Source organism: Condylostylus longicornis, unplaced genomic scaffold (genome assembly GCF_029603195.1).
Source record: "Condylostylus longicornis isolate FDR11 unplaced genomic scaffold, ASM2960319v2 ptg000098l, whole genome shotgun sequence".
In the NCBI taxonomy this organism is placed as follows: Eukaryota; Metazoa; Arthropoda; class Insecta; order Diptera; family Dolichopodidae; genus Condylostylus; species Condylostylus longicornis.
The window spans coordinates 250,776-264,442 of NW_026578066.1; the positions used below are offsets into that span (position 1 = coordinate 250,776).

General features: G+C 24.0%; 2 protein-coding genes across 3 annotated transcripts in view; one reads left to right on the plus strand and one right to left on the minus strand.

Moving 5' to 3' along the window:
- The first annotated feature begins 357 nt into the window (after positions 1-357).
- On the plus strand, positions 358-2,406 carry LOC129613940 (clavesin-1). The gene is made up of 5 exons (XM_055528290.1): positions 358-367; positions 805-1,050; positions 1,668-1,797; positions 1,864-2,041; positions 2,133-2,406. The coding sequence occupies exons 1-5, from the start codon at positions 358-360 to the stop codon at positions 2,316-2,318; spliced, it is 750 nt and encodes a 249-aa protein (XP_055384265.1). The 3' UTR covers positions 2,319-2,406.
- Positions 2,407-9,003: 6,597 nt separating this feature from the next.
- The window catches only part of LOC129613918 (centrosomal protein of 135 kDa), a 65,050-nt gene continuing 60,386 nt past the window's right edge, over positions 9,004-13,667 (minus strand). The window contains exons 9-15 of one of the 2 annotated variants that reach the window (XM_055528253.1): positions 10,675-10,800; positions 10,429-10,582; positions 10,231-10,337; positions 9,827-9,917; positions 9,532-9,708; positions 9,285-9,470; positions 9,004-9,225 (exon numbers count right to left, since the gene is read on the minus strand). In XM_055528253.1, the coding sequence (XP_055384228.1) occupies positions 9,067-9,225; positions 9,285-9,470; positions 9,532-9,708; positions 9,827-9,917; positions 10,231-10,337; positions 10,429-10,582; positions 10,675-10,800 (1,000 nt within the window). In that variant the 3' untranslated portion in view covers positions 9,004-9,066. Of the gene's footprint in view, positions 9,226-9,284; positions 9,471-9,531; positions 9,709-9,826; positions 10,091-10,230; positions 10,338-10,428; positions 10,583-10,674; positions 10,801-13,667 lie in introns of those variants that run through there. The other variant, XR_008697351.1, reaches the window with a different exon arrangement.

Sequence of the window (13,667 nt, forward strand, 5' to 3'; positions counted from 1 at the left end):
TACTGAACTTTCTTTACCGTAAGCTTCCTGCATAGACTTTCCATTTTTAAGTAAAATAAAATTTTATAAAATTGTAATTGCAATAAATGAATGGTGCTCTGCTGTAATAAATTTAATTCAATCTGCTTCAATTAAATCAAATTGAAGTTCGAAATAAATTTAAGCCAAGCTGTACTGTGGTTAATCTAAGATTATATTTTAAATTTAAAATTTATTCATATATTTTTATTACACTCTCTAAAAGTGTTCTTGCATATAAGTAAAAACTTAAAAAAAAAATGCTTGGAATTACCAAACAAAGGTTAATAAAAAATTAGGTTTCCAATTGTGAATTGTATATTTATTATTCGATTAGAAATGTTCTCTGGTATAACAAAATATAATTGTTTGTAAAGCAAAGTTGTTGAGGTCAATTTAAAGAATGTAAATAAATGTCGCTAGTAATGGATTTACGAGAAAATAAAAAAAAACAAATAAAATTAAGAAAAGTTAAAAAAAGCTTTAAGAATAAAATTCTAGTTTAACCAACAAAAAATATTAGTCAAAATATAGAAGTAGAAGCGAAAACTACCAATATTAGCACAAATCAATTAAAAAATATTGTAATTTTTAAATAAAATTAAATAAAAATGTCAATAAATATTGGAAAATTTGAATTTACTGATGAACAAAAAAAAAAAATTGAACATTTAAAAAACCTTGTTAAAGGTTGGAAATAATATTTAAAAAACAAAAAAAAAAATTATTAATATTTTCAAAAATTATTAATAATAATTTAAAATAATTTCAATTCAATATTTTAAGATTCACCGGATTTAAAGATCGGTACAGAAATTGAAATTTTGGGCCGCTATTTATATTGTAATAATTGGAATGTAGATGATGCATTAAAAAATATACACGATTATTATGATTTTAAAAATAAATATCCTGATTGGATTACAAATGATCAGACACCAGATGATTTTGAAGAAATTTATAATTTAAATACAAGAATATTATTACCACATACAGATAAACAAGGAAAATTTATAGTAGTTCATAAGATTGGTGAGTTAAATTTATTAGTATTAACATTGCCTCTTTGATAGTTAATTGATTTGATTTTTCTTGGAATACCTTTTCATTTATTATGGTTACATATTTTGATTATTAAAAATTAAAATTACAATTTCGTTTTCTTTAAATTTAATAAAAGCAAATTGGTAGTTACTCGCATATCACACATTATATACAAATATTATCTGTTAATTTAGCAATAGATTCTTTCTTATATTTAAACAAAATAATTTTGAATTAAAACAGAGATATATTAAATTAAACTTAGAAGAATTTGAAATTTGTTATAAAAATATTCTAATACTACTAATACCATTAATATCGCTTTTACTTTTTAATATTATAAATTCAAATCATTCAAATGTTTACAACAATTAACTTTAAAACTATTAAAATAGTACAAGTTTAGAGCAATTATTAAAAAGCAATATTGGTTCTATATCATAACGTTACAAAGTTTATGTGTTACAAAACGTACATATGTATATAAATGTTAGCGTACGATCATTAATTAATATTCGACCCAATTTTAAAATATATATAATTAAAAAATGCCTATTATTATAAAAAGCTCTTTCATTAAAACTTTTTTTTTTACAATTAAATAGTGGATGCATTCAATGATATTGAAAACTATAATATTAAATTAGTACAACTTGATGATTTAATTTATGAATCTGTACTATCATCACCACGTGGTCAACAGTATGGTATTACAACAATATTGGATACTGAAGGGTACAATAATACTTTTAAATTATAGTAAAATTATATAAAATTAATAATTTAACAATATTGTTTTAGTATAAATCGTAACTATATAAAATACTATACACCAAGTATTGCTACTTTAATTGGAAAAAAATGTGATATAATGCCAATACGATTAGAAGATAAAAGAGCTCATTTTTTAATAAAAAATGCTTTAATTAGTTCACTACTATCACTTATTTTACCATTTCTAGGATGTTTAAAAAAATTGGTAAATATTTTTAAAAATTTTATAATCTTATTTTTATTTTTAGAAATCATTTTTTTATTATTTTAACACAAGAAATTTAATTTAATTCAAGGCAATTTTTCATAAAAGTTCAAATTTAGAAAAATTGAAGGAATATATTGGAAAAGAAAATTTACCATATGAATATGGAGGTTCACAAATGAATAGCTTTGATTCATCATATTTAAAAGAATTTCTACGCGCCAGATATAGTTATGTAAAACAATCTCAAAAATATTACAAAAAAGATACAGATTAAAAAATTTGTGTTTATTAAATAAAAAATAAGAAATGTGCTGTTAGAACAATTTAATATTGAAATTAATTAAACCAAGTAAATTTAGCATTACAAAAATGAAAATAAAATGATGATACGAAAGTGAATAAAATAATCATAAAAACTTAAAATAAAATAAAATAATTTAGATATTAAAAGCAAGTGAATGGAACTATTTTCTATATAATTTTTATATGAGTTGTATAAAATTTAATTTTTTTTTTATAATAAGAACATTTATTATTAAGAATGATTTAATGAGATAAACCTAAAAACCAATTAATAAAGTTCGTAAATAAATAAAAATGGAAAAAGGTTACAAAGTTGGAAATAATGAAATGTTTCTTAATTAATAAAATCTTATATCAAGTTAAAAAGCTCGTCTTGCCTTATTAATATGAAGCAGGCTTGTTCAATGAGATTGCTATTTATTATATAATATTAATTGTTATTACCAAATTTTTTTTTAATTTTTCAATTTTTTTTATTTTATCCCCAATTTATCACATTTGTAGCGAAGAACTTTATACGACTTGATTTTTTTTCAAAATTAAATGTAAAAAAAGAATGCTTATAGGAATATCTAATTGATAGTTTTGTGTGGGTGTAGCAATATAAATTAATCTATAAAATTTTTTTAACAATACAAGTTTGTGAATTAATATTCTTATAAGAAATTTTAGTGATAATTTCAGTTAATAAGCTGAAAACTTTAATTAATAAAATGTTTTTCGTATAAAATCATTTTATGAAACGTATTAAAAGAAATTATATTTTATGATCAATAATTGCTTAGTACAAACATTTAGTATAGCAAAATAAACAAAATCAATGATATCGTACAGTCTGACCTTAAACATCTTCTTACTTACGTTTGTATAAAAAACCGACGAATACAAGTAAATTTAGAGCAACATACGCGTCATTGGCTCATGCATACCAGCTCGGCCTTACAACTCATTTAAAGCAATTACTTAAAAGCAAATTTTAAATCATACAACTTAAAGAAAACTTAAGTTAATAAAATTAGCGGATTATATATAAAAGTTATTAACACATAATTTTTTAAAATTCATTCAAACTTTAATTAATTATTATTAAAAAAAGTTGTTAATATAGTATGTTTTTGATTTGAAAAAATGTATGTTCCTGTTCATGCAAAACTTTGATTTTTCATCTCATTTAAGAAGTTTTTCAGAGAATATGCTTTCTCTTATATGATTTCCACTGTTAGTTCTACCAATTACAGCTTTACGAAATAAAATACGATCTTTTACGTGTTCCGAATTAATTTTAGAAGTCCTTTTAAAATTCTTAATATTTATAGCATCGTTTAAACGTTTCTCTATTTCAGTCATACAAGGGCATTTATTTGTACAATATGAACTCCCAATAGATGTACTACTATCTGAAGAATAAATGTCTAAAACAACAATAGTAAAAGTTAAGTTTAAATACATAATTTATAAAAATAGAGTAATAATACATAAAAACACATTCCATACTTTATCATTTTTCAATTCCAGTGAAATGTGAAATGTGTCCTCTTATATACTACGATTTACTCAAGAATATGAAAATAGTTTAATATTCTAATCAAATGTAAAAATTACCTTCAAAATGTGTTTGTTTAAAATGTTTTTTTGGAAAACTTTGAAATTTTTTACTTGTTTTAGCTAAAATAAAAGAATCTTTTGGAATTTTTCGAAACGAATAACTAGTTTCCATTGATTCAGAATCTGTAGAATCATTATTGTTATTCAACGAAATCAAGCTAAATTGTTGATCTAATAACTGTTGCGTACCAATATTACTTTTGGACTCACCATATTTAAGCTTGGGAATTTTTTTTGAATCATTGTTCAGACTTTTAACGTGCTTTATATATTTCACTTCAGAATCATATTCTTTTTTGATTTCTTTCTTAACTGGATGATTTTCTGCGTAAAGAAGAATTTCTTTTTGATTATTCGGTGAGTTACTTTCCGCTGGTTCTACTTTTATAGTTTGACTAGTAATCAGTTCGTTTTCTATACTCTTGTTTTTTATTTTATTACCAAATCCAGCAATTGTTCTTTCTGGTAGGTTTAATTTTTTATCATTTAAAGACTCATTTTTATTTTGATATTCTTCCGAAATGTTTTCATTATTATTATTTAAGTATTGATATATGGCGCAATTTTGTTGACAAGCAGAAGCAGGGTTTAAATAATTTTCATTGTTCGAAAAATTTATCGAGTTTGTGTATGAATTAGATGAACGCAATTTTGTTCGCCCCATTACAGATAATTGACTTGGTATGTTTTGAATTGTTTTTGTAAGAACTGATTGAACCGCTCGATTGTTTTGACGATTTTTTTGGTCCATTTGATATTTAATTATATCTAATTCTTTAATTTTTGATTCATTTTCATTTGATATTTTTCTAATATCCTGATTCCGTGGACAAGATAATTTATTTACCAAATTAGTGTTGCTAATATGACTTTCAAATTTATCTTTTGAATTTTTTCGCAAATTTTCTCTTACTTTATTTTTGAATGGAATCATTAAATCAATCGAACTTTTTTCCTCTGCATCTCTTTGCACACAATTTGATATTTGTTGGGTTTTCATGTCGCAGCTTCCAAAAAAATTACTACGATTCATATTCCGCAAAAGTTTTAAACTTTCTCTAATATTTTCACTACCAGATAAAATAATTTTACTTAAAAATATTTGACATTCATCCTTCTCTTCATTTGATTTACATCGATTTTTTGTCTCATTCATTAGATTTTTAAATTCATCCACTAAATCTGATATATTTTTTAAAGTTTCAGATAAACTCAAAGTATTTGCAACCTCGTCATATACTATTATATTACTTAAATAATCGGTATCATAACCGTCTAAAATATTTGGATAATTATATTGTAAAATATAACTCGTCCCACTAGCTTCGGCTTCAAAATTGGGTATTGGAAAATGAAAATTTCCTGAATCTTGTGTGTCGACAAAATCTATTTTCTCTTCTGACATTGTTAAAGGAATTGATTGAGATTTATCACATTTTCCATTTTGTAAAATATCATCAAACTCTGATTGATCATTGGATCTTAAATATTTTAAACTTGTGGGACCCTCTATCGGCAGACCGTAAGGTTCAATTTCTTGAATTAAATCTGAAATATTCGCAATTGATTGCAAATCATAAGACGGTTCTATAATCTCATTCGAAAAATTACGCCCGTTTAATGGTTTAATTATTAAATTTTCATTGCTGTCGTTTTTTAGACCACTATCGGTGACGTATACGGACGATTTGTCTTTTTGATATCCTTCCAAAGTTAATTTTACTAATGAACCCTGATGTATCATCCCCTTTTTTGTTTGAAGATGCTGATCGGCATTGATTCCATTTGAGTTGTGTTCCTTAATAACACCGAACTTTAATGAAGTTGAACTCATTATTGTTATATGCTCTAATTTTGAATCAGAAATATTTTGTTTTACATATTCCTTTATTGAGTGAGTTTGTATATTTCCACTACCATTTCGTGATTCAGTTTGTGTCATTACTTGCACAAAAATTTTCGAAGATTTATTATTTTCGTTTGAATTTGAATTGCGACTTTTGTCCATTGAGTAATGAATTGTGTCTACTAAAGAACCCATTTCTTTCCAAAATAGTTCCTGGTATCGTAGCGCATTTTCGTTCACTTCAGAGAAAGACTTACTTATCTGATTTGAATGCGGATCTTTACCTGGATGCATAGATAAAACAATCATACATAAATTTTTAATATTATTTTCAAGTTCAGTAAATTTTTGCATTAAATCTATTTTGCTAAAGGAATTAGAAAATTTTGGAAATTCACTGGTAATTTCCGAATTTGATTCTGAAATATTTAATTTGTTCTCTAAAATGTTAATATCAAACTTTTTGTTGTCTTTTTGAGGATTTATGATGTTGGATACATTATTAACACGACTAATATTACTGATTTCTAGTTCAGAACTATTTCCTTTTGTTGTCATAATTTTGTTTGTCTCACCAAATTGTGAAGAATTTATGACTCGATACGTGGATTTCCTCAATTCAGGAACATTATTAAAATCCATAGATTCTTCTTTATATTTATCAAATTCACTATTTAAAGTATTTTTTGTTGAACGAGTGTTTCGTCTAAAATCTGTTTGAGTCGCTTGATTGCATTTATCATTTCCAGATTGTGAACTTTTATTTAATTTTTTTGAAGATAAAAAATTTAAATCAGCGCTCATATCGAAGCTTGAATGTGTCACATTATCTAAACCATTTTTATTTTTATTATATACGGTATTACTTTTCAATATTTTGTGTGATTCACCCAAACTTTTTGTACATTTCCTATTATTTTTAACACAATTTAAATATCCAGAATTATCTGGTTTACCTAAAGTTATGACCAAACCAGATCCTTCTTGTTGAATATCTTTTAAGTACCCAGTATGCTGATTAGTTGAAAAATTTTTATCTAAATTATTTTCACTTTTATGTAATAAATTTCTATTTAACTGAATCAATTTACTAATGATATCAAATTCAGATAGGGTACATTTGGATTGTGGATACTTATGTTCATTACCATTGCTAAGATTTTGGGTGTCAAATTGCTTTTCTATTTCAACAAGTACCTTCAATGGTTCACCTTCTGAAGAACATTCTTTGTACTCATATATTGAATGTTTTCGTTTTTTATGATCTAAGTTTTTTACCTCTGATAAATCTTTGTTTATTTTAGATTGATTATCGTTTTTATCCAAACTGAGTGAAATTTTTAAACGTTTAAAAATTTCATCTGTTGTTTTTTCAAAATCTGAGTTTTCTAAGAGCTCTTCTTTTTTATTCTTTGAATTCGAGTGATCGTCTTTATTAATAGCTTTCAGATCTTCTTGTTGGCTTTTTAATTGATTTGTTGCAGTATTTAATAAATTATTTAAAGTTTTATTCAAAACTTTATGTGCCTTTTTCTGTTTCCTTTTCTCGTCTAAGCCAGATTTTAGTCGGTTAGTTATATTTTTAATGAAATTTTCTGGGGAATCATCAAGAAATTCGTCTACAAAATAATATTTATTGAAATTTGACAGAAAATTTTTTTGATGAAAACTTTGGTTTTGACTGCGTGACAGCGATTTATCCCAGGTTTCATATAAACACGTATTTAAATTACTTTTCTCTGATGAAGAACGTCGAGCTGTATCGTTACTATCTGATATCAAATTTTTACACGGCATATTGTAATAACTTTTTTCATTTAGATTTAAATTCGGAATTTCCTGCTTTGAATCCATTTGATTATTTTCATATTTATTTATTTTTTCAAAATTTTTTACCCTTTCATTACAAAACCTAATTTTCTTGGAACGCTCTGTTGATGGCTTTGATTTTTCAAATTCCTTAGATTTGTCGGATTTGTCCAATGAGTTTTCGGCTTTTTTATTGTCCCATATATATGTGAGTTCTTTTTGAATTTTATGAATTACCCTTTCACTGGAATAAGAATCATTTGGTTTTGATTTTTCAAGAACTGTTTGTTTTAGTAAAGATGCTTTTGTTGGGCGCTCATATCCTTTTCTGTTAAATTTAGGTGATTCTAAAACAAAAATAAGATGTTTCAAACTATTTTCTGTTAGCTAAAACTTTCAATTAATATTTGCAATTCTTCTCTCAAAGCATAAACATCTAAAGAAACCAATACAAGACTAAATAAAATATTTCATGTCTAATATTAGAAATTGTAAATATCGCTTAATTACTCAATTAGTGCTAAAAGGTTGAACTCTTTTGGGAGACACTTAATTGAAATAATTCCACAGTTTAATTAAATAGAATTGCATAGACGTATAGATACATGTATAAATAGCAACCTTACCATTTTTAGAAGCTTTTGAAGTTTTATTTATTCTCACTTTTTTTGAAATACTTTTATTTCCTTTTTCATTTTTGTCTACAATTAGAAGAAAAAAAATTATGTATATTGAGAAAATTCAAACATTTTAAGGTACCTTTTTCATCATGTGATTCTTTGTTATATTTTTGCTGCAAATTTGAATATTTATTCATTACTAAAATGAAGTTTTTTAATTCATAGCCGTATAATTTTATAAATTTTTGTATAACAAATATGAAAAAAATATAAACTAATTGATTTTTCGATATCTATTAAATTTTGTTTAAATGCAAGTTTTAGAAATTCGTTCGTCTTTGAATTGTGAAAAATAAAAAAGAGTAATATGCTATTTAGTTTAATTGGATCTTGTCAATATTTAAAAAAAAAATATTTGGACATTATTCTATAAATGACATATTGAAAGTCATAAGGTTTACAAACTTTTTTTGTTAAATATAGCTTTTTAAGTTACAGGTGACTCGATTAAAAATTCGAATTATAGATTCTTTATTGAATAAAGTTTTATTTTTGAATATTTAAAATTGAGGCACATTAAATTACAATTTTAATAAATGGACGAAGTGTATTATAGTGTCTTAAAATATTTTTTATCTTACATGCATCGGTAGTGTTTAATACAGTATTTATGAATAAAACTAACATTAAAATCTATTAAAATTACTTAATTCTGAATATATAAGTTTAAAATATTTGTAACTTTAACATACCAAAAATTCATTTAAAACAAATTATTTTTAATAAATAACGATAAAAACTGAGAAAATATAAAATTATATATAATTATCATTATTTGTTTATGACGACGTTAAGTCTCTTGGACTTTCTTCTCTACTTTGTGCTCTTTTAAAACGATCATCCGTTATATTGTTACGTAATTCTTGTACTTGTACTGAATATTCTTTAGCTTGAGCTTCCTTTTGTAGTAATTTTTCCTTTTCCTCCTTTAGTTTTAACTAAAATTTTTAAATGAAATATAATTATATAATCAAAGAAATATTTATTTTATTTTTACTTCAAGATCATCATTTTTGTCTTTTAGCTTCTTAATTTCTTGAGTTAATTTTATTTGAGAACGACGTGTATCATCAAGTTCATCTCTTGTTTTATCCAAAAGCTTTTCAAGTGTATCACTTGCCGCTTGTTGTGATACACCCGCACCACCATTCAATCGGCGTAGTTTTTCATTTTCTTGTTCGAGCTGAAAACAAATAAAAATTGTATATTGTGAATAATATTTTTATTGAAAGAACAACACTTACTTTAGTTCGCATTGCACCCAACTCTTCTAATTCAGCATTTAATTTATCTCTTTGAAGATCTAATTTTTCACATAATTCCTTCATAGCATCTAAATCTACTTTTAATAAATGTTGATCATCATATGCTTGCTCTAATTCTCTTTCTAAACTTGCAACTTGCGCTGATAGTGATGATACCTTTTTTTTTTTAAAAAAAAGTAAACAATAAAAATTTAAAATTAAAGAAGACTCAAATTTCAAAATATGAATACTAAGAACAAATTCGTAAATAAAATATACATATTATATAATTTACCTGTCTCTCCAGCTTTTCTATAACAGCATTCTTTCTAGATATTTCTTTCTTCAATATTTCAATTTCAGCTTCTGCTTCACTTAATTGACGTCTTTAAAAGAATTTTTTGTTTTTAATTTGAATTAATTGATAAAATGAAAAATTATAAATTTAAGAAAGAAGATTAGCTAAGAAACTACAATAAAGATAAAATATATAAATTTTTTAGCAATAAATTAACAAAAGCGAATTCGTCGAACAACGGATGGTTGACAGATGCAAATCCTTGTCGATGATAGATTTATTAGTAAATAAAGTAAATTATTAAAGAAAAAAAAACGAAACAGATAGATTTTAGAATTATTTTTTTGTTTTTCTAGAAATTTCAACTATATAAAATTTGTAAATATTTTGAAAACCCGTACTTTTGATCGGCAGTTTCAATTTCTAAACTTTGATTATTGCCTTCCAAAACAACGGCATCATGTGAAAGACATCTATAATGTTCAAGCATTTCTTCACGTTCTCTTTCCTAAAAAAATCGTATTATTATTTTCTTCTTATTAAATTTTATTAATATTTAAAACAAAAATAAACCTAAATTAAATATTTGAATTTTTTACCTTAGCCATCAATAATTCTTCAGCTTTTTTAACTTCGCTAACATATTGCTGCAATTGCTTCCGTAAACTTTCAACTTCTTTTTCAGATTCTTTTAGTTTTGACTTTGTTGATAGTGTTTCAGCTTTACTATCAGCTAATTCACTTGATAATCGACTATAAATTAAAAAATTTGTTATTTGAAAACTTGTAAATAAAAATTGTATACGAATATTATAGGCAACTTTTAGTAAAGTAAAAAATTTCACCTATTTTCGGCAATGGTTTGTTCCAATGATGCTTTCAATGTTGTTACTTGGGTGCGTAACGATTTACTCTCATATCCAGCCTCATCAAGTTCATTTTCTCGACTTTTCCTTTCAGTTAGTAGTTTCCTGCAATTAAATAAATACAAAGTTTTGTTATTAATGAATTCATGCATTCAAATAACTGAAAACTAAAACATTACACAAACAAATTTAACAAATTTAAGTTAAATACTCTTTAAACCGGCTATTTCCACGCAATTTCAAGCTCCAACACTGCACCTGAACTCAAATTAATTGTCTACAAGTTTCAGATTATAATTATAGTAAATTTATTTTAAATTTCAAGAATTCCAATACAAATTTTGAACAATTAAACTTATTTGTAATTCTTGTGCATCTCAGTGTTAATAGATCATACTGAAGTCAATCAAAACTTTATATTGATTCTTAAACAATATTTTTATTATAATATGGAAAAGTAAACATTATTTTCTAAAGTTGATTTTTGTTTTGGTCCATTAACCTCATATATGTGTATACATGCATGCTTTTATGTGTATATGCTCACATTTATGAAAGTAATTACTGTTTTACTTGTTACTTCATACAATATTTATAAAGAACAAAGTGCTTGGGAATTCCTTGAAATCATTACAAAACAAAAAAAAATATACAAGTCATATTGCAGTATAATAGCAACAATAATAAAATAATGAAAAACAAAAAATAATAATACTCTTTAAACCGGCTATAACCCAGGCTCAAAAACTTACAACAATATTTACAATGTTGTTGAAAACAAAAGAAATAATAAAATTAAGATAAATAAAGGTACTTTATCAAATTCTAAAGTTGACTGCAGTTATATCTAAACCAAGATGAGAACAATATAAAGAAATTTTAGCTAAAAGTAAGTCATAAAAGATGACAGCTATACTTTTTAAGAATATTATTCAAAAATTTTATTTAAACATTGTGTATGCATTTGAATGTAGTGATTGATTACAAAAAAAAAAAATGAAAAATTATTCGTAAATTATATGCATATACACAAATATATAATGTTATATAGTTCTACATATACATTTAATTTATTGTAAGCAGTGAAAATGCATTTCAACTCAATAAACACAATGTTGACGTTACCTGAATTTTTAATTAACCATTTAGGTACCATGGCACAAAGTGAAATATCCAAGAATTTTTTTTTTAAATCACGTACAGAAAATTTTAATATTCTTATATGATATATGTATAAAATTTTACAGATAGACGAAAGAATATATTTTATTCATAAAATTTTAGACAACAGATGATTGACACGAAAAGAATTTTTAGAATAAAATTAAAATACGAAGACAATCAAATCTTAAATTTTTAAGTTGATTTTGTTAATCTATATGAAATTTAATTTATACAAAAACCGTTTACATTTTAATTACATTTTACAGTATTTATTTTCGTTTTGTATCAAAAATTATCTTAAAATAACATTAAGTATTGCAACTATTATACATTATATATGTATATACTCGTATGTAAGTAAAATAGTTATTACATATTTATTGATTTAAAATTCATAATATCCGTGAAAAGTAATTAAAATTAGTCCAACGTACAGAGCATAAATAATTTATTAATTCATAATAATTTATCATGGCATTCATTTATATTTATATCGATTAAATGATTAAGATTTTCTTGAGCATTAAGATGCCTGTTAAAATTTATTCGAAATTTTATCAATAATTTCTAAAAAATTTAAATTTTGTTACAATCGAAAAAAATTTAATCAATTCATCCAGTTCAGTTAAAGGACCATATGTAACCCAGCATTTACACATACAAGTTACTTGCAAGCAAGTTTGTATAATATTAATTGTCAATTAGTTTTTCGAAATGTCAAATTACTTGCTATTATGACGTAGGCGTTTAGCAAGTTAATTTTTGAAAATGTCTTTGAGAAGAAAACAACTAGCAATATATATAATTGTTTATAAATTTTAGAAACCATAAGTTTGCTAAGTTTAATTTTTTCAAAACAAAATTCAAAAATTTTAAATTAAAAAAAAAAAAAAAATCAAAACAACAAATTACTTGCTCAAAATACTGGCAGCAAAATTTTCTTGCAAGTTGAACTGGAAGTAAACAAGCAAGTAGAAATATTTCAATGTGTTAGTAAAATTTTTGTATGTATTGCAACTTTCTTGCAAGTAACTTGTACGTGTAAATGCTGGGTAACACTAACCAAATTGAACTTATAATCAAAATTAAGAATAAATTAATTTATTTATTCTTAGAATACATGTAGTATTGAATTTCCAGAATAATTTCTTAATTTAGAAATTTTTGCTATTTGCAAATATTTTGAAAAATTTAAAAATTTCTGGCATTTTACATATTATATTTGAATGTTTTGCTAGAATTAAATATAAAATTTCTTAAAATCATTGTAAATGCACCTTAAGCTCATTTAATTATTCTTTCTTAAATATACCTACTGTTTTTGCTTATTCCTTCTTAAGCATTGTACTTTTTAAAGTACAAATTTTTAATTTCTGTTTTTCATACTTAATACTCAAAATTTAACACTTCTTTCTTCATACGAAAATCTCTTCATTCAATTTGTTTATTTCTTTTTATATTCAATAATTTATTTTCTCTCTTTTCTATACTATCTTTACAAAATTAAAATTATTATTTGGGAATTTACAGTGAAATCCAAATAAAGTTTATACAAATAAAATTTAATTTAAAATTGAATTTCTAGCTTAGCTTTGAGTATTTACTAATTATATTGGTAATATACCTTTATTTCAAGGGAAGCTACTAAATTCAGTTTTTATTTTTGCCCACTCAATCACTTTTAATTAAGTAATTTGATTTCTGACATTAAATTCTACAAGTTCAACATAATACTTAAAGGAAAGTAAAAATGTTTTACAATTTTTAAAGATCAGATCCCACTTTTAAATTTAAAATTATAATACAAA